At 44.9% G+C, this 20,642-nt stretch overlaps 1 protein-coding gene across 1 annotated transcript in view; it reads right to left on the bottom strand.

The window, feature by feature from the left end:
- Positions 1–20,642, bottom strand: part of LOC147269820 (mucin-5B-like) — a 39,284-nt gene that overhangs the window by 9,827 nt on the left and 8,815 nt on the right. Inside the window, exons 13-48 of the mRNA XM_086196375.1 lie at positions 20,527–20,642; positions 20,149–20,313; positions 19,979–20,073; positions 19,294–19,420; positions 18,551–18,806; positions 18,249–18,301; positions 17,457–17,557; positions 17,204–17,355; positions 16,617–16,755; positions 16,341–16,451; positions 15,547–15,726; positions 14,012–14,251; positions 12,958–13,114; positions 11,745–11,873; positions 11,345–11,495; positions 11,118–11,161; positions 10,310–10,525; positions 10,053–10,219; positions 9,791–9,918; positions 9,663–9,742; positions 8,946–9,272; positions 8,397–8,585; positions 7,821–8,006; positions 7,242–7,430; positions 6,663–6,851; positions 6,111–6,272; positions 5,535–5,720; positions 4,956–5,144; positions 4,567–4,798; positions 4,022–4,509; positions 3,798–3,986; positions 3,327–3,407; positions 2,640–2,828; positions 2,061–2,249; positions 1,485–1,670; positions 438–515 (exon numbers count right to left, since the gene is read on the bottom strand). The exon at positions 20,527–20,642 is cut by the window's right edge and continues 22 nt beyond it. Coding sequence (XP_086052501.1) covers positions 438–515; positions 1,485–1,670; positions 2,061–2,249; positions 2,640–2,828; positions 3,327–3,407; positions 3,798–3,986; positions 4,022–4,509; positions 4,567–4,798; positions 4,956–5,144; positions 5,535–5,720; positions 6,111–6,272; positions 6,663–6,851; positions 7,242–7,430; positions 7,821–8,006; positions 8,397–8,585; positions 8,946–9,272; positions 9,663–9,742; positions 9,791–9,918; positions 10,053–10,219; positions 10,310–10,525; positions 11,118–11,161; positions 11,345–11,495; positions 11,745–11,873; positions 12,958–13,114; positions 14,012–14,251; positions 15,547–15,726; positions 16,341–16,451; positions 16,617–16,755; positions 17,204–17,355; positions 17,457–17,557; positions 18,249–18,301; positions 18,551–18,806; positions 19,294–19,420; positions 19,979–20,073; positions 20,149–20,313; positions 20,527–20,642 — 6,056 coding nt within the window. The remainder of the gene's footprint in view (positions 1–437; positions 516–1,484; positions 1,671–2,060; positions 2,250–2,639; positions 2,829–3,326; positions 3,408–3,797; positions 3,987–4,021; positions 4,510–4,566; positions 4,799–4,955; positions 5,145–5,534; positions 5,721–6,110; positions 6,273–6,662; positions 6,852–7,241; positions 7,431–7,820; positions 8,007–8,396; positions 8,586–8,945; positions 9,273–9,662; positions 9,743–9,790; positions 9,919–10,052; positions 10,220–10,309; positions 10,526–11,117; positions 11,162–11,344; positions 11,496–11,744; positions 11,874–12,957; positions 13,115–14,011; positions 14,252–15,546; positions 15,727–16,340; positions 16,452–16,616; positions 16,756–17,203; positions 17,356–17,456; positions 17,558–18,248; positions 18,302–18,550; positions 18,807–19,293; positions 19,421–19,978; positions 20,074–20,148; positions 20,314–20,526) is intronic.

Raw genomic sequence — 20,642 nt, forward strand, 5'->3', positions numbered from 1 at the left:
TTGTTACAGATGAGACCCACACTTTTGTTACAAATCACAGCTTGTCCCACATGAGAGATGGAAAGATGTGGGTACAGAACAGCTCTACACTGGACGTCATCTGGAGTTGAACAAATGTGATGGCCTGCAGAGATGACATTGTGGATGGTTTCCTTCTCTCCGCCATTGGGGCCTGATTTGGGTGGACCAAGATTGATCCAGTTTGACCAGCTACATGTCATATGCTGGCCTCTTGGGCAAGGTCCAGTTGTCGTTGCCTGGGTACTCGCAGTTGTAGTTTCAGTTGTGGTGGAGGTTGTTGAAGTAGTTGAATGTGTTGTGGTGGTAACTGTAGTTGAAGGTGTTGTGGTAGTGACTGTGGTTGAAGGGGTTGTGGTGGTAACTGTAGTTGAAGGGGTTGTGGTGGTAACTGTAGTTGAAGGTGTTGTGGTGGTAACTGTAGTTGAAGTCGTTGTGGGACTGGTCGTAGGGGTGGTTGAAGGTGTTGTGGTTGGAATCGTTGTAGGTGTTGGACACTGACAACATTTAAATTTGATCTCATAATCAAAACACTCTTGCTGAAGCCCTTGTTCGTTGTTGTTACAGATGAGACCCACACTTTTGTTACAAATCACAGCTTGTCCCACATGAGAGATGGATAGATGTGGGTACAGAACAGCTCTACACTGGACGTCATCTGGAGTTGAACAAATGTGATGGCCTGCAGAGATGACATTGTGGATGGTTTCCTTCTCTCCGCCATTGGGGCCTGATTTGGGTGGACCAAGATTGATCCAGTTTGACCAGCTACACGTCATATGCTGGCCTCTTGGGCAAGGTCCAGTTGTCGTTGGCTGGGTACTCGCAGTTGTAGTTTCAGTTGTGGTGGAGGTTGTTGAAGTAGTCGAAGGTGTTGTGGTGGTAACTGTGGTTGAAGGGGTTGTGGTGGTAACTGTAGTAGAAGGGGTTGTGGTGGTAACTGTAGTCGAAGGTGTTGTGGTGGTAACTGTAGTTGAAGGTGTTGTGGTGGTAACTGTAGTTGAAGTTGTTGTTGTGGGACTGGTCGTAGGGGTGGTTGAAGGTGTTGTGGTTGGAATCGTTGTAGGTGTTGGACACTGACAACATTTAAATTTGATCTCATAATCAAAACACTCTTGCTGAAGCCCTTGTTCGTTGTTGTTACAGATGAGACCCACACTTTTGTTACAAATCACAGCTTGTCCCACATGAGAGATGGAAAGATGTGGGTACAGAACAGCTCTACACTGGACGTCATCTGGAGTTGAACAAATGTGATAGCCTGCAGAGATGACATTGTGGATGGTTTCCTTTTCTCCACCATTGGGGCCTGATTTGGGTGGACCAAGATTGATCCAGTTTGACCAGCTACATGTCATATGCTGGCCTCTTGGGCAAGGTCCAGTTGTCGTTGGCTGGGTACTCGCAGTTGTAGTTTCAGTTGTGGTGGAGGTTGTTGAAGTAGTTGAAGGTGTTGTGGTGGTAACTGTGGTTGAAGGGGTTGTCATAGTCACTGTAGTAGAAGGGGTTGTGGTGGTAACTGTAGTAGAAGGGGTTGTGGTGGTAACTGTAGTCGAAGGTGTTGTGGTGGTAACTGTAGTTGAAGTCGTTGTGGGACTGGTCGTAGGGGTGGTTGAAGGTGTTGTGGTTGGAATCGTTGTAGGTGTTGGACACTGACAACATTTAAATTTGATCTCATAATCAAAACACTCTTGCTGAAACCCTTGTTCGTTGTTGTTACAGATGAGACCCACACTTTTGTTACAAATCACAGCTTGTCCCACATGAGAGATGGATAGATGTGGGTACAGAACAGCTCTACACTGGACGTCATCTGGAGTTGAACAAATGTGATGGCCTGCAGAGATGACATTGTGGATGGTTTCCTTCTCTCCGCCATTGGGGCCTGATTTGGGCTGACCAAGATTGATCCAGTTTGACCAGCTACACGTCATATGCTGGCCTCTTGGGCAAGGTCCAGTTGTCGTTGGCTGGGTACTCGCAGTTGTAGTTTCAGTTGTGGTGGAGGTTGTTGAAGTAGTCGAAGGTGTTGTGGTGGTAACTGTAGTTGAAGGTGTTGTGGTAGTGACTGTGGTTGAAGGGGTTGTGGTGGTAACTGTAGTTGAAGGGGTTGTCGTAGTAACTGTAGTCGAAGGTGTTGTGGTGGTAACTGTAGTTGAAGTTGTTGTTGTGGGACTGGTCGTAGGGGTGGTTGAAGGTGTTGTGGTTGGAATCGTTGTAGGTGTTGGACACTGACAACATTTAAATTTGATCTCATAATCAAAACACTCTTGCTGAAGCCCTTGTTCGTTGTTGTTACAGATGAGACCCACACTTTTGTTACAAATCACAGCTTGTCCCACATGAGAGATGGATAGATGTGGGTACAGAACAGCTCTACACTGGACGTCATCTGGAGTTGAACAAATGTGATGGCCTGCAGAGATTACATTGTGGATGGTTTCCTTCTCTCCGCCATTGGGGCCTGATTTGGGTGGACCAAGATTGATCCAGTTTGACCAGCTACACGTCATATGCTGGCCTCTTGGGCAAGGTCCAGTTGTCGTTGGCTGGGTACTCGCAGTTGTAGTTTCAGTTGTGGTGGAGGTTGTTGAAGTAGTCGAAGGTGTTGTGGTGGTAACTGTGGTTGAAAAGGTTGTCGTAGTCACTGTAGTAGAAGGGGTTGTGGTGGTCACTGTAGTTGAAGGGGTTGTGGTGGTAACTGTAGTCGAAGGTGTTGTGGTGGTAACTGTAGTTGAAGTCGTTGTTGTGGGACTGGTCGTAGGGGTGGTTGAAGGTGTTGTGGTTGGAATCGTTGTAGGTGTTGGACACTGACAACATTTAAATTTGATCTCATAATCAAAACACTCTTGCTGAAGCCCTTGTTCGTTGTTGTTACAGATGAGACCCACACTTTTGTTACAAATCACAGCTTGTCCCACATGAGAGATGGATAGATGTGGGTACAGAACAGCTCTACACTGGACGTCATCTGGAGTTGAACAAATGTGATGGCCTGCAGAGATTACATTGTGGATGGTTTCCTTCTCTCCGCCATTGGGGCCTGATTTGGGCTGACCAAGATTGATCCAGTTTGACCAGCTACATGTCATACGCTGGCCTCTTGGGCAAGGTCCAGTTGTCGTTGGCTGGGTACTCGCAGTTGTAGTTTCAGTTGTGGTGGAGGTTGTTGAAGTAGTTGAAGGTGTTGTGGTGGTAACTGTAGTTGAAGGTGTTGTGGTAGTGACTGTGGTTGAAGGGGTTGTGGTGGTAACTGTAGTTGAAGGGGTTGTGGTGGTAACTGTAGTCGAAGGTGTTGTGGTGGTAACTGTAGTTGAAGTCGTTGTTGTGGGACTGGTCGTAGGGGTGGTTGAAGGTGTTGTGGTTGGAATCGTTGTAGGTGTTGGACACTGACAACATTTAAATTTGATCTCATAATCAAAACACTCTTGCTGAAGCCCTTGTTCGTTGTTGTTACAGATGAGACCCACACTTTTGTTACAAATCACAGCTTGTCCCACATGAGAGATGGATAGATGTGGGTACAGAACAGCTCTACACTGGACGTCATCTGGAGTTGAACAAATGTGATGGCCTGCAGAGATTACATTGTGGATGGTTTCCTTCTCTCCGCCATTGGGGCCTGATTTGGGTGGACCAAGATTGATCCAGTTTGACCAGCTACACGTCATATGCTGGCCTCTTGGGCAAGGTCCAGTTGTCGTTGGCTGGGTACTCGCAGTTGTAGTTTCAGTTGTGGTGGAGGTTGTTGAAGTAGTCGAAGGTGTTGTGGTGGTAACTGTGGTTGAAGGGGTTGTCGTAGTCACTGTAGTAGAAGGGGTTGTGGTGGTCACTGTAGTTGAAGGGGTTGTGGTGGTAACTGTAGTCGAAGGTGTTGTGGTGGTAACTGTAGTTGAAGTCGTTGTTGTGGGACTGGTCGTAGGGGTGGTTGAAGGTGTTGTGGTTGGAATCGTTGTAGGTGTTGGACACTGACAACATTTAAATTTGATCTCATAATCAAAACACTCTTGCTGAAGCCCTTGTTCGTTGTTGTTACAGATGAGACCCACACTTTTGTTACAAATCACAGCTTGTCCCACATGAGAGATGGATAGATGTGGGTACAGAACAGCTCTACACTGGACGTCATCTGGAGTTGAACAAATGTGATGGCCTGCAGAGATGACATTGTGGATGGTTTCCTTCTCTCCGCCATTGGGGCCTGATTTGGGTGGACCAAGATTGATCCAGTTTGACCAGCTACATGTCATATGCTGGCCTCTTGGGCAAGGTCCAGTTGTCGTTGGCTGGGTACTCGCAGTTGTAGTTTCAGTTGTGGTGGAGGTTGTTGAAGTAGTTGAAGGTGTTGTGGTGGTAACTGTAGTTGAAGGTGTTGTGGTAGTGACTGTGGTTGAAGGGGTTGTGGTGGTAACTGTAGTTGAAGGGGTTGTGGTGGTAACTGTAGTCGAAGGTGTTGTGGTGGTAACTGTAGTTGAAGTCGTTGTTGTGGGACTGGTCGTAGGGGTGGTTGAAGGTGTTGTGGTTGGAATCGTTGTAGGTGTTGGACACTGACAACATTTAAATTTGATCTCATAATCAAAACACTCTTGCTGAAGCCCTTGTTCGTTGTTGTTACAGATGAGACCCACACTTTTGTTACAAATCACAGCTTGTCCCACATGAGAGATGGATAGATGTGGGTACAGAACAGCTCTACACTGGACGTCATCTGGAGTTGAACAAATGTGATGGCCTGCAGAGATTACATTGTGGATGGTTTCCTTCTCTCCGCCATTGGGGCCTGATTTGGGTGGACCAAGATTGATCCAGTTTGACCAGCTACACGTCATATGCTGGCCTCTTGGGCAAGGTCCAGTTGTCGTTGGCTGGGTACTCGCAGTTGTAGTTTCAGTTGTGGTGGAGGTTGTTGAAGTAGTCGAAGGTGTTGTGGTGGTAACTGTGGTTGAAGGGGTTGTGGTGGTAACTGTAGTCGAAGGTGTTGTTGTGGTAACTGTGGTTGAAGGGGTTGTCGTAGTAACTGTAGTCGAAGGTGTTGTGGTGGTAACTGTAGTTGAAGGCGTTGTTGTGGGACTGGTCGTAGGGGTGGTTGAAGGTGTTGTGGTTGGAATCGTTGTAGGTGTTGGACACTGACAACATTTAAATTTGATCTCATAATCAAAACACTCTTGCTGAAGCCCTTGTTCGTTGTTGTTACAGATGAGACCCACACTTTTGTTACAAATCACAGCTTGTCCCACATGAGAGATGGATAGATGTGGGTACAGAACAGCTCTACACTGGACGTCATCTGGAGTTGAACAAATGTGATGGCCTGCAGAGATGACATTGTGGATGGTTTCCTTCTCTCCGCCATTGGGGCCTGATTTGGGCTGACCAAGATTGATCCAGTTTGACCAGCTACACGTCATATGCTGGCCTCTTGGGCAAGGTCCAGTTGTCGTTGGCTGGGTACTCGCAGTTGTAGTTTCAGTTGTGGTGGAGGTTGTTGAAGTAGTCGAAGGTGTTGTGGTGGTAACTGTAGTTGAAGGTGTTGTGGTAGTGACTGTGGTTGAAGGGGTTGTGGTGGTAACTGTAGTTGAAGGGGTTGTCGTAGTAACTGTAGTCGAAGGTGTTGTGGTGGTAACTGTAGTTGAAGTCGTTGTGGGACTGGTCGTAGGGGTGGTTGAAGGTGTTGTGGTTGGAATCGTTGTAGGTGTTGGACACTGACAACATTTAAATTTGATCTCATAATCAAAACACTCTTGCTGAAGCCCTTGTTCGTTGTTGTTACAGATGAGACCCACACTTTTGTTACAAATCACAGCTTGTCCCACATGAGAGATGGATAGATGTGGGTACAGAACAGCTCTACACTGGACGTCATCTGGAGTTGAACAAATGTGATGGCCTGCAGAGATTACATTGTGGATGGTTTCCTTCTCTCCGCCATTGGGGCCTGATTTGGGTGGACCAAGATTGATCCAGTTTGACCAGCTACACGTCATATGCTGGCCTCTTGGGCAAGGTCCAGTTGTCGTTGGCTGGGTACTCGCAGTTGTAGTTTCAGTTGTGGTGGAGGTTGTTGAAGTAGTCGAAGGTGTTGTGGTGGTAACTGTGGTTGAAGGGGTTGTCGTAGTCACTGTAGTAGAAGGGGTTGTGGTGGTCACTGTAGTTGAAGGGGTTGTGGTGGTAACTGTAGTTGAAGTCGTTGTTGTGGGACTGGTCGTAGGGGTGGTTGAAGGTGTTGTGGTTGGAATCGTTGTAGGTGTTGGACACTGACAACATTTAAATTTGATCTCATAATCAAAACACTCTTGCTGAAGCCCTTGTTCGTTGTTGTTACAGATGAGACCCACACTTTTGTTGCAAATCACAGCTTGTCCCACATGAGAGATGGATAGATGTGGGTACAGAACAGCTCTACACTGGACGTCATCTGGAGTTGAACAAATGTGATGGCCTGCAGAGATTACATTGTGGATGGTTTCCTTCTCTCCGCCATTGGGGCCTGATTTGGGTGGACCAAGATTGATCCAGTTTGACCAGCTACACGTCATATGCTGGCCTCTTGGGCAAGGTCCAGTTGTCGTTGGCTGGGTACTCGCAGTTGTAGTTTCAGTTGTGGTGGAGGTTGTTGAAGTAGTCAAAGGTGTTGTGGTGGTAACTGTGGTTGAAGGGGTTGTCGTAGTCACTGTAGTAGAAGGGGTTGTGGTGGTCACTGTAGTTGAAGGGGTTGTGGTGGTAACTGTAGTCGAAGGTGTTGTGGTGGTAACTGTAGTTGAAGTCGTTGTTGTGGGACTGGTCGTAGGGGTGGTTGAAGGTGTTGTGGTTGGAATCGTTGTAGGTGTTGGACACTGACAACATTTAAATTTGATCTCATAATCAAAACACTCTTGCTGAAGCCCTTGTTCGTTGTTGTTACAGATGAGACCCACACTTTTGTTACAAATCACAGCTTGTCCCACATGAGAGATGGATAGATGTGGGTACAGAACAGCTCTACACTGGACGTCATCTGGAGTTGAACAAATGTGATGGCCTGCAGAGATTACATTGTGGATGGTTTCCTTCTCTCCGCCATTGGGGCCTGATTTGGGTGGACCAAGATTGATCCAGTTTGACCAGCTACACGTCATATGCTGGCCTCTTGGGCAAGGTCCAGTTGTCGTTGGCTGGGTACTTGCAGTTGTAGTTTCAGTTGTGGTGGAGGTTGTTGAAGTAGTCAAAGGTGTTGTGGTGGTAACTGTGGTTGAAGGGGTTGTGGTGGTAACTGTAGTCGAAGGTGTTGTTGTGGTAACTGTGGTTGAAGGGGTTGTCGTAGTAACTGTAGTCGAAGGTGTTGTGGTGGTAACTGTAGTTGAAGGCGTTGTTGTGGGACTGGTCGTAGGGGTGGTTGAAGGTGTTGTGGTTGGAATCGTTGTAGGTGTTGGACACTGACAACATTTAAATTTGATCTCATAATCAAAACACTCTTGCTGAAGCCCTTGTTCGTTGTTGTTACAGATGAGACCCACACTTTTGTTACAAATCACAGCTTGTCCCACATGAGAGATGGATAGATGTGGGTACAGAACAGCTCTACACTGGACGTCATCTGGAGTTGAACAAATGTGATGGCCTGCAGAGATTACATTGTGGATGGTTTCCTTCTCTCCGCCATTGGGGCCTGATTTGGGCTGACCAAGATTGATCCAGTTTGACCAGCTACACGTCATATGCTGGCCTCTTGGGCAAGGTCCAGTTGTCGTTGGCTGGGTACTCGCAGTTGTAGTTTCAGTTGTGGTGGAGGTTGTTGAAGTAGTCGAAGGTGTTGTGGTGGTAACTGTAGTTGAAGGTGTTGTGGTAGTGACTGTGGTTGAAGGGGTTGTGGTGGTAACTGTAGTTGAAGGGGTTGTCGTAGTAACTGTAGTCGAAGGTGTTGTGGTGGTAACTGTAGTTGAAGTCGTTGTGGGACTGGTCGTAGGGGTGGTTGAAGGTGTTGTGGTTGGAATCGTTGTAGGTGTTGGACACTGACAACATTTAAATTTGATCTCATAATCAAAACACTCTTGCTGAAGCCCTTGTTCGTTGTTGTTACAGATGAGACCCACACTTTTGTTACAAATCACAGCTTGTCCCACATGAGAGATGGATAGATGTGGGTACAGAACAGCTCTACACTGGACGTCATCTGGAGTTGAACAAATGTGATGGCCTGCAGAGATTACATTGTGGATGGTTTCCTTCTCTCCGCCATTGGGGCCTGATTTGGGTGGACCAAGATTGATCCAGTTTGACCAGCTACACGTCATATGCTGGCCTCTTGGGCAAGGTCCAGTTGTCGTTGGCTGGGTACTCGCAGTTGTAGTTTCAGTTGTGGTGGAGGTTGTTGAAGTAGTCGAAGGTGTTGTGGTGGTAACTGTGGTTGAAGGGGTTGTGGTGGTAACTGTAGTCGAAGGTGTTGTTGTGGTAACTGTGGTTGAAGGGGTTGTCGTAGTAACTGTAGTCGAAGTTGTTGTGGTGGTAACTGTAGTTGAAGGCGTTGTTGTGGGACTGGTCGTAGGGGTGGTTGAAGGTGTTGTGGTTGGAATCGTTGTAGGTGTTGGACACTGACAACATTTAAATTTGATCTCATAATCAAAACACTCTTGCTGAAGCCCTTGTTCGTTGTTGTTACAGATGAGACCCACACTTTTGTTACAAATCACAGCTTGTCCCACATGAGAGATGGATAGATGTGGGTACAGAACAGCTCTACACTGGACGTCATCTGGAGTTGAACAAATGTGATGGCCTGCAGAGATTACATTGTGGATGGTTTCCTTCTCTCCGCCATTGGGGCCTGATTTGGGTGGACCAAGATTGATCCAGTTTGACCAGCTACACGTCATATGCTGGCCTCTTGGGCAAGGTCCAGTTGTCGTTGGCTGGGTACTCGCAGTTGTAGTTTCAGTTGTGGTGGAGGTTGCTGAAGTAGTCGAAGGTGTTGTGGTGGTAAATGTGGTTGAAGGGGTTGTGGTGGTAACTGTAGTCGAAGGTGTTGTTGTGGTAACTGTGGTTGAAGGGATTGTCGTAGTAACTGTAGTCGAAGGTGTTGTGGTGGTAACTGTAGTTGAAGGTGTTGTGGTAGTGACTTTGGTTGAAGGGGTTGGAGTGGTAACTGTAGTTGAAGGGGTTGTGTTGGTAACTGTAGTTGAAGGTGTTGTGGTGGTAACTGTAGTTGAAGTCTTTGTTGTGGGACTGGTTGTAGGGGTGGTTGAAGGTGTTGTGGTTGGAATCGTTGTAGGTGTTGGACACTGACAACATTTAAATTTGATCTCATAATCAAAACACTCTTGCTGAAGCCCTTGTTCGTTGTTGTTACAGATGAGACCCACACTTTTGTTACAAATCACAGCTTGTCCCACATGAGAGATGGAAAGATGTGGGTACAGAACAGCTCTACACTGGACGTCATCTGGAGTTGAACAAATGTGATGGCCTGCAGAGATTACATTGTGGATGGTTTCCTTCTCTCCGCCATTGGGGCCTGATTTGGGTGGACCAAGATTGATCCAGTTTGACCAGCTACACGTCATATGCTGGCCTCTTGGGCAAGGTCCAGTTGTCGTTGGCTGGGTACTCGCAGTTGTAGTTTCAGTTGTGGTGGAGGTTGTTGAAGTAGTCGAAGGTGTTGTTGTGGTAACTGTGGTTGAAGGGGTTGTCGTAGTAACTGTAGTAGAAGGGGTTGTGGTGGTAACTGTAGTTGAAGGGGTTGTGGTGGTAACTGTAGTTGAAGGGGTTGTCAAGGTTACTGTAGTTGAAGGGGTTGTACTAGTTACTGTCGTTGAAGTTGTTGTTGTGGGACTTGTCGTAGGGGTGGTTGAAGGTGTTGTGGTTGGAATTGTTGTGGAAGGAGATGGAGTGGTTGTGCTGCATTGTACTTTCTTGCAGCACTTGACCCTTATTTCATAATCAAAACATATTGGGGGAAATTGCAAACTATTTTTGCACACAAGTCCGTCTTTGTTACATGTTACTTTTTGTTTAAGGTTTGAAAGAGGGACCCCTTTATAGTGAACAGCTTGACACTCCACCTCATTTGGATTGTCACAGATCTTATATCCCTTCTGGATGGCATGTTGGATAGTTTCATTGTCTCCGCCGTTAGGGCCGTAATGAGGGTAGTCTGAACTTATCCACTCTGACCAATTGCATGTTTCCTTACAAGGTACCTTTGTCACAATTTCTGTTGTTTTAGGTTCTGTGGAGACACATCATACAAATATGAAGTGATTAAAAAAATACTTTTTTGACTTCACATATCTTTTGCACAAAATAGTTTTCCTTATACCTGGTGTAGTTGGTGTAAAAACAAAAGTAGTAGGAGGCTGGGTGATGGTAGTTGAGGATTCAGTGGGTGGAGGTGTTGTCAGGCATGGATGTGACCACTTATCAATGGTACCATTCCTTCCACACACTGCTGTGATGCAATTGCCATGTCCATCTGTTGTGTTATAGATGGTTTGCCTGGAGTGGTATGTCTTTCCTTTGTAAGTGCATTTACAGGCTGTAAAGAGAAGGAGAATATTAGTAAAATGGTAGAAACATTTTTAAATCTCATATACTCACACAGGTTTGGGTGGGCTCCATTTACTGTATATAAATATATATATATATATATATATATATATATATATATATATATATATATATATATATATATATATATATATATATATGATTTTAAACCTGACTCAAATAAACCTCTTCACCTCAGGACACTGGAATGAAGAGTACTCTGTGTCATAACAGCTGCAACTGACATTTTGATTGACATTCCATGTGAACCAATAGGAGCATCCATGACCCTTCCTCAGCTTCAATAGCAAATGAGTTCATTTTTAGTTGCAGTGTTCGCTGCCCTTTTCTCATTTAAACTGAGAACCCACTGGAGCAGTGCTAACGACAGAGACATCATCCAGCTAAGAAAATACTCCAAATTTTCACCTGCCATTTAATTTGGCCTTGTGAAGAAGAATGAGAATAAGAAGTTGATTTATTTACACCGCTAATTAAACAGACATATTCTGTTTTTTTTTTATTTCTAATGCCATATTCCTGCCTCACCCAATCCACAAAATTTCCAAGTCTTTTCATACCTTGCTCTTCAAAATGACATTGAATGGTCGTTGATCTGCACGTACTGATAAGGAAAAGGAAGGCCAAGTGAATATGTTTAACAATGTTAAAATCTACATGAAAAGAAAATTCACAGGAACATAAAAAGTAATCTGACTCAAATGGACCTTCACAGCCCATCACATAAACTGAAAAAAGCAAGAGCAATAGAAAGTTGGAATAGAATTACATTTAATGTCAGACTTACCACATGTGACAGGTTTTAGTTGCCGGCACTGTGTCACCATCTTTGTAGTGCCTCCCTTCTTTGTCATAACAGCCACATTGTTCTTTTATAACACATGTCATTGAATCCTCATCAAAGTATGGGTTGGCAGGAGGGCATTTTGGATAGCAACCTGATGAAAAATAAACCAGCAGCTGTTATGCAATGAAAGCAATTGCTTTTTAACACTGGGATTCATGAAACATTGAGTATACTTGGGTCGTGCTGTTGGAATGAATTACCAAGCAACATTTTAAACACAGCAGTAAAAAACACAATTTAATGTTAATTAAATGCAATTAATTTAATTTTTAATGTACACAATTTAAACAAAAAGATGTATTCAACCCTCTGAGAAAAGCTAAGCTACACGATACAGTACCTTCCAGGGGAGGAATCAGTGACGAGCAGGTTCCTAAAGGGTTCCTGCAGGTTTTCATACAAGGAGATCCGCATGGTTTGTAGTGCCACTCACATTCCCCAGGTGGATTGTAATAATCACAGAAGAGAGCTGGAACAGATTGTACATATTATTTAGTTTAGGAACTTTCCAGACCAGAATATTTCGCAAGAATACGTACTTTTTTTGTTTTTTTGTTTTTTTGCTGCATACGTGGTCGCACATAGCTTTATTGTTTACCTTGATATGTGGCAGACAAAGAATTCATGACAAAAATGACATTCAACTCCCATTTTTAAGAGATGAGACCATTTTCAACTATGTGCACGCCCGCTGACTGACGACTGGAACATTTAACAGAATGAAGCCCCTGTTAACATCAGTGTTTGCACTTGTGCTTTTTCTCCTTTGACTACTTGATTTGTCTGCTTTGAGAAGGACCTACTTCCATTACACTTGAATGTACAGGCCACCGCTGTCCGGTTTGAGGTCGTCCTATTTACGTTCAGATTTAATATTTGTTGTGTCCAACAATCTCATTTCTTTTTCAAACCAGTACAAGTTAACCTCTTTCTGGATTCATGACCAACATGTTTACTAAAGCTTCTCTAGTGTCTTTTCAACCTGAAATTCCTGGAGTTTTACTCTCAGGAACTAATTGTCCTGGAACTGAAAGGTTCTTTAGGTTCACTGTTCGTTGCATTTGGGCCACAGTCTGAAGAACCACAACAAGGCAAAACGGTCTATTGACAAATGAGAAAGTTTGAACCTTTTCTTTGCAGGTTGTTGTTGCTAAATGCTGATTGGTCTCATCCAGCATAAACAGCTAGTAAGGCCTCTGCCTCATCTTTGGACGATCGCTTGTAAGCTCTTTTGTTACTTTACTCCACAATATTTTCATAGTATGGAAACAGTAAACAGTGGGTTTGCCTATTTCTTTTTACACTGTGGTTGGATTAAGTTACAGTGAGTACTGAGCCACTCAGAAATGTTCAGCAGAGAAAAACCCTCCCCATAGTTCCTGGAACTGCAGAAAGTGCTACCTCCTAAGCTGGGACTTTTTGGGGTAGAAACTGTTGTGCTCAGAACTAAATGTGGATCTTGTTTCCTGCAACTGAAACAAATGTAGTTCTTCTAGAAGTTTCCTGTGGTCATAAAGGGGCTTCAGTCAGGAACGTTAGTCCTGGTTACTCACGGCAGATCTTCGGGGTCCTCCATCGTATGCAGATATTGGCTTGATTACACGATTCAGCGTAAGCAGCAACAGCAGTGCAGAAGCACTCACAGTCTCCTCCAGTATCGCAGGCACAGGAGTCAAACACACACGCATCATAGTAGGGAATTGGATCCACCTACAAGTGTGTGATAATACACAATAAGCTCAATAATTGTGAAACAGCAATGCTAATGCTAACAAACGCACTTCCCCTTCTCTACACTTCACAGGCAAATTTAATTTATGGTTAGAATTACCTTGCCGTAACATTTTACTCCAGAATATGACTAACTACACTGATAAAGAGTCAGAGAATAAAACAGTTCAAACAAATTCCATCTCAACTGGCCAAATCATTAAAGTGTCGATGAAATGGAAAGAATGGTTAAATAAAAGACTATATTATGACTTATCTTTTGGCCTGAGAGCAGAAGAAGGACTTTATTCTAAATCTGAATATGTTGCTGTTCTACAAAGGTTGATTGAACTCAGCACCTTGAATGGGAGGTTCAGGGAGTCACCCAGGATTCTGTTCTTCCTCTCTTGCTGACTGTGGCTGTCTACTCATTATAACTGTCCACTTGCTATCATGGTGAAAGACCACAAACATGCCTCAATCAGCTTTGCAGCTTTCCATTATTATCAAAAGCCATCCAGTCGGAACTCTAACAATTGCTTTTCAATTCCCAGGTGCAACTGTTAGCACTGCTTATCTGCTATCATCTGAGACAAGTCACTTGTCTGTTAACATGCCCTCATGTGAGTCTGAGCAGGGCCAGGTCTGTTGGCTCCAGACACTGGACCTGACCTAGACCTGGGTTATCACATAGAGTCCCATAGTTATTGTGGACCTTGGAGGACCTCTTCTTGACAGAAGCGCTGAGCTTGATGTCACTTAAATTCTCATACGAACAGGATATCTGTATAAAATGTTTGCAGTTCTTATCTTGATGGAAGAACGGTGACATCATCATTGCAGATTGCAGGCTAAAGACAGAAGGCAAACTCGAATTTGACTTCAACAGCGACCTACTGTGGAGTGGCACGCCGCGAAGACGTCGCTGTGCAGGATGCTGCACTGTTTGTGAGCCCAGGACTGTCGGTAAGGGTTGGCCGTGCAGGGGCTGAAGGTTCCCGGAGTATTGGGGCAACTTGGTGAATCCTTCCAGCTGTTCCCAAACACCAATGGACTGACTACCACAGCACGGCTCCGTGTAGTGAGGTCATTGTTGGCGTTGTTGTCATAGTTACCACACAAGCCACACACCTGACCCTGGAAACACAGACAGACATTAGATTAGGGAGATGTTAGACATACATATCAATGCAAATCTGGGTACATGGGGTCTGAACATTTCAGTCAAAGTCGTGTTAAATTTGCTTTAACTTATCATTATGTAGTAAATCTTAACATGACCTAATGGTTACTAGACAATGATGATATCAGCATTTACAATACTTCCTGTCTGCTACTGCATCACTGGGCATTATGCACTTATACAACACTTACCAGGTAATGGACTGGCAGTGGACTAAACATAGTAACTCTGGAAAAGCAGAATCCTAAAACCCAGAAATAAGTTCTCATGGTTGAGTGCCCAGTTCCCTCATCTCCCAGTTATTAAAATCAGGTGTGAGGTTTCCAGCAGCCGAAGATACCAGCAGGTTCAGTTCTACATCAGATCCACCAGTAAACACCAGACCGGTGGATGGTGGAGGTTCAGTTCTACATCAGATCCACCAGTACACACCAGACTGGTGGATGGTGGAGGTTCAGTTCTACATCAGATCCAGCAGTAAACACCAGACTGGTGGATGGTGGAGGTTCAGTTCTACATCAGATCCACCAGTAAACACCAGACTGGTGGATGGTGGAGGTTCAGTTTTACATCAGATCCACCAGTAAACACCAGACTGGTGGATGTTGGAGTGGTGGAGTCTTAAAAACCTGGGTTGCTAACAAGAGTCTCGAGGAGCCTACAGAGGTCATGGAGGTCATTAAAGGTCATCAGGGGAAACACAAGAAGCCTGAAGCTTAGTGGTGGTGACCTTGAGGTCATGTGACTCTGGTGTAGCTCCTCCATAGGCTACCGTTAGCTTAGCACTGCTAACCGTAGCATCCAGGCTTCCAGCATCATCAGAGGGTTCATTAGTGAAGATGATCTTGATGAACTGAACCTGCAAGATCATCAACTTTTGTTCACCAGAGCTGATTTACTGATTCAATCACCACAATCACATGGAGCGATCCTATTGGCTGCTGGGAGGAACAAGGAGACCACTTCCTGTTGGTAGAGGAACCAGGAGATGAGCACTTCCTCTTGGACTACAAACACACCCCATCCTTGACCTCTTAAATTTCTGTTAGACTACAAAATCCCTCATCCCTGATGTTAAGATAACTTCCTAATGGTAGTTGCTCTAATTGAGGTGGTAAAGAAGGCAAAGAGAAACATTGATTGATGACAAAGTGAACCAAGAGTGAAGACAATTCAGTCATAAAATCTGTGACAACTTACAAACACAAGATTTATTGTCAAACTCTTCCTCCACATTTTGAAACTTTACCTTATATTTCGAGCTGAGCTTGATGAACAGGCTGGTTTTTCTGTCCCACATAAGAATGAGTCCATTGTTTGCTTCGACAACCAAGTAGATGCCCATTGTGCTGTAGCGGAACGGAACGGTCTCTCCTTTGCCACTTGACACCAGTCGGTAGTTTTCCTCTGTTAGAATCAGTTCTGTATCCTTAACAAAAGAACGTTGCATATATTTAATTGACTGACTGGGAAGTAAAGAAAAGTAGAATGTTGTTTGCCTTGTTCAGTCTTTCAAGTTGCACTTGTCGTCCAGTTTTAATGAGCTAAACGCCGATAAAATTTGATGATAAAGCAGTTAAATGTATTCCTCCTGCTCCCAAGATGATGCTGAATAACAGCCAACGCATCGGGATGTCAAGGTCAAATTTATCTTTGACCTTTAAATTGGAAAATATGGTCAAAATCAGCGCATGACAGTTGAGTGCCACGCCTCTTTTGGCACCCATATAATTGTGACTAACAGTCTTGTTTGTCCTCTCCACAAAACACAGTTTCCTTGCTTTCAGAGTTTCACTTTATGCCACCACAAATTTTTACGAATAGTTCAGCTGAATCGTTGAGGAGCTTTTGAAGAGAGATTGTGAAAATAAGATCTGAAGTCATAAAACGCCAGTAAGTCCAGTCACCTTTGATTGTAGTTTGCAAAACTATTTTCAATTTAAAACATGCAGGACATGAGCATGCTCCCATCTTGGATTTTAGCTTTGGGTTAGCCGTTTCTTAATTGAGACAGAAATGCGGTTTGTCATCTTGACGGTTTACCTCCAGGAAGACTCTGATAGCCTTGGAGCAGGTGGCTCCTGTGGTTCCGCAAGGAACATTCTCAGTAAGAACTCTGAAGGTTCCATTCCTCTGAGCACTGCCACAGAAGTCCTTACCACAGGAACACACACACAAGAAAATAATCATGTTAGTAGCACCCTGGACTCTTCGCGTGTTGATGTTGGGTACCAGTGGACAGAGTGTTGATGATGAGCTTGTTTTTGGACAGCATCATTAATAATAAAATGTTCACCAGGAGTTTTTGAGCTCTCATACCTGAACAAGTATGTATTCACAGCTGCCATCGAAGGTGAAGCGCTTCTGATCAAAAGTCATGTAGTGTCCGTCGCCGTACACCGAGCAGGTCCTGTCACACTCATTGGACTCACACTGCCAATGCCTTCCTTTACAAACACTGGACAGAAATATGAGTTAGCTCATTAGCATAGCGGCTGGGGATGATCAACAGCTTTAAAGGAAGTGCCCAGTATTTTTCAATTTTATATCTTGTTTTGGATCAAAATGATTGACTATAAAACTGAATCTACTTTAATCTTCTAGTCCTCAACAAATGTTTGGTTCGGTTGACCCAAGTTTCAATGGAGCTTTGGAGGTGCTGTGTCAAATCACTGCGCCCAGTCAGGAAAGTAGTTCCGGCTACGTGTCATTATTGTCATGGCATTGAAGCAGTCAGGAATCAGGTGCTGGGTAATGGCTTCAGTCAGAGTTGCTTACTTAAAATCTGCTATTTTATGATGCATTTTCCTTCCTGGTGGTTGGTTGTTGATAACGAGTATAAAGCTGGTTACTGGTTAGTGGGTTAGTGCTGGTCAAGCATGTCATTCCCGATGTGATTCACCCACCAGGTGTTGCAGTCCACCTTCACGGTCCCTCCAGGCTGGTAGGAGATGCCATTGTGGATGCAGGGACAGGCCTCTGGCTTGATGCAGCCTCCTTTACTGTCAGATACCGTCCCAGATGGGCACATACATCCGGAAATGCAGTCTGAGCTCACCTGGAGGTCAAAGTTCATCCAGATGTATTTTGCACTCAATGTAAATGAATCATCCATGCGTGAATGTGAAGCATCCTTGATGTTGTGAAACAGCGACTCACACAGGTCATCTCTAATGTGTCGCAGCTCTTCTCACACTCAGTTCCTTTAGCAGATGGACCGTTAGCAGAGCAGTTGAAGAATGCCAGGGGAGGAGAACAGGCTGCCGAGAGAACATGTGACTCATGTATCTTTACTCTGTCCTTCACTAATTTAACATCATCACAGCATTAAACAATTCAATGTTGATTATAATATTTATTGTTGGAACTGTTAAGGGTAAATCTTACAATCAGCCAGGGATTCCTAAAGAGGGGGGGGGGGGGACTCTCCATTCACAGAGTAGAGAAACTGTTGCCAGGAAAATGTGGTAACATTTTACAAGAAGGGAACGTCAGTAAGAGTTTGTTAATGCTGGTCATGTGTCTCGTTATACTTTACTAAACGGGTTCATGTTCATTATAAAAGCTACAGCCAAGAAGGACAGAATAACTGGGGAGGTCGGGGTTCCCCAGTCTACAATAGATAACAGATACTTCATTATGCTGAGAAAATGTGAAGCATGAAGCAGCTGTTACTCATGTAACCTCTTTGTAAAGTGTAACACAACTTACACAGCTACAAAAGCTATAAGTCGCAGTTCACTTTGAGTTTTGATGTGTTTGGATCAGCTTAGTACTGCATCTGTATCCTTCAACCACTGAACGAGGAAAACGTGAGTTTGTACAGGCGAGCTGAGTCGTTACAGGCGAGCTGAGTCGTTACAGGCGAGCTGAGTCGTTACAGGTGAGCTGAGTCGTTACAGGCGAGCTGAGTCGTTACAGGTTTTCAGGTGCTTCTGTTGTGTAACTTACTTTGAGGTTCAACAATTTCTCCAATGCAGCTGAGTTTGCCCTCCTTACAGGTGCTAGAGGAAGAAAATGTAAAAAAACAACAACAACACCTTAATGTACATCCATTATGTCACATATTCAAAAGGTTTGATATTTTTCACAAAAAAGGTAAAGGTTATATTTCATACTCCTTCAATTTGAAATATTTAAAGTTGTTGTTGTCTGACATGCTCCCACCTCCAGCATTCTATTGTTTCGAAAATGTTTCGTGTTAAGGGCCTTTAAATATTGGTAGTAATGACTGAATTATATTATAAATGTACCACATGACTCCGTCCTTGTTGACCACCTGACCAGGAGGCACCACTGAGCCTTTGTCATAACAGGGACAAGCTTTGGCTGGAACACAGTTCCCAGAGTCATCCTGGTAGGTTCCCTCAGCACAGACACAACCGTCGATGGGCGGGAAGGAATAGTGACAACTGAGGTCGGTGGCGCCTATGCACCGGCAGCTACGACTGCTGGATGTGATGCTGTAGGCGTAGATGGTGCTGCTGGGGCAGGAAGAGGCAAACTTTCCTGAGGAAAGCAGAACCACAGTGGCAGATGACATACGAGGCTCAAGAACATGTAAAACTCTTAAGTGCCTTCAACCTGTATTTTTTTTCAGACAGGGAGCGACTCCACTCCAGTGAAACAAAGATTTTTCACAAGTCCAGTATTTCTGTTGTGTTGTGTTTGCCTCGGTCCAAGAGGCTCACTAATCCCCCTCTCCATGGTTCCCTCCACCAGAAGGCAATGGGAGTGTTCCATTGAAGGACATAATATCTTAATAAGCACAGACATTGTTCCAACTGTCTTGGAGATGAAACAACCAGATGTTAAATAATGACAACCCAACTCCTTCCTACAAAACTATAGCGCAACTGCCATTCTCCTTTACACCAACATGAACGTGCTCGATAGTAAGCACTGACTTTCTGAATGATTCATGAGGATCAGCTGATGAGTGCTGATCCATCCAGATGCTGGACCTGCTGCTGTATGGGATCTCGTCACAACTCACCACAAATTGACTTCCTCCAGTCGCTGATCTGGATCCCTGCAGCTGCACAAGCGTGGACGTACGAGGAGACGGCAGCACACATGCAGTCCTCGCTCTTCTCACAGTTACAGCTGTCATACATGCAGTTCTGCAGGGAGATGGCAGCAGGGTAAACTCACCAAAGAAACTTGTAAACTGGAGGGAAAAAACCTTTACTACTGAAAAGAAAGTTCTGGATTTTCATCAATACATTTAATTTATGCAACTGTGGCTCCTGTGCTGGATTTCTGGATTTCCTGTTGCTTCATCCCATTTTAGTTGACACCACATCTCAGGAGCACATTTCTTCAAAATTTGCTTTAACTTGGTGATCGTGGACGAACGTGAAAACAGCGGTGGTGAAAGGTCACGACTGACTTTTGGTCACACAGTTAAGATAAAAACGTAACTCTGTACTCCTCGGAGTAGTAGCAGTAGCTGGTGCATTCGCAGAAGGAACGTCCTGGTTCATGATGAGAGGTATGCATGCACCTCAATCTGGACAGACATCAGCTTCTACGGGTGCAGTACAAGGACAAATGGCTGCGGCACACAAGTTCCTGACTGGGCGATGCCACCCAACACTGCACAGCTCTCACGTCAGCTGCCATCTAGCAGGAACCCCCAGTCTGAGTGCCAGCAGTAGCCTGGCAGCTGTGGGACTCACTTCTTTGTAGGTGTCAGGGCTGATCTCGGCGTGACAGGCGGCGAATACTCCCTGAGGGTCACTCAACATGGAGCACCAGTGCCTGGCGTATTTCTCTGCCAATGAAACACCAGGATGAGTCATTATGGAGAGGTCAGAGCGGAGAGTGAGTCCACATCAGCCAGACCTACCGTTCTCCAGACTGAGACTGCAGGGGTTCTCAAAGTTGCTCTTCACATCAGCACAGCCAGCGCGAGTCCTCCAGCTGTTGACAAAACCTGCTGCCGTGGCGTCCGGAACGCCACTGAGCTTGAGGAAGTCATCGGCCTGGTTGTTGTTGAAGTTGCCGCACAGACCTGCAGACGGATGCCAGCACGGCAGTGACGTCAGCTGAGACTAAATGAAAGAGAGTTTCTCTTCTTGCAGACTCGGGGAATCGTTCTCTACTGTGATGGCCGTGTGTGTGTGTGTGTGTGTGTGTGTGTGTGTGTGTGTGTGTGTGTGTGTGTGTGTGTGTGTATGTGTGTGTGTGTGAACACAGCCCAGATGGATCACGAGGGAGGACCTACCACAGGTCTGGGCCTGATAATCTCTGGTAACGGTCATGTAGAGCTGCATGATGGGCTTCAGCTGCACCTCCAACACAAAACCAACCGACGTCTGAACAAAGATGTAGAAGGAGGAG

The sequence above is a fragment of the Aulostomus chinensis genome, chromosome 2 (genome assembly GCF_037954235.1).
Source record: "Aulostomus chinensis isolate RoL2024-O1b breed Wild chromosome 2, RoL_Achi_v1.0, whole genome shotgun sequence".
In the NCBI taxonomy this organism is placed as follows: domain Eukaryota; kingdom Metazoa; phylum Chordata; class Actinopteri; order Syngnathiformes; family Aulostomidae; genus Aulostomus; species Aulostomus chinensis.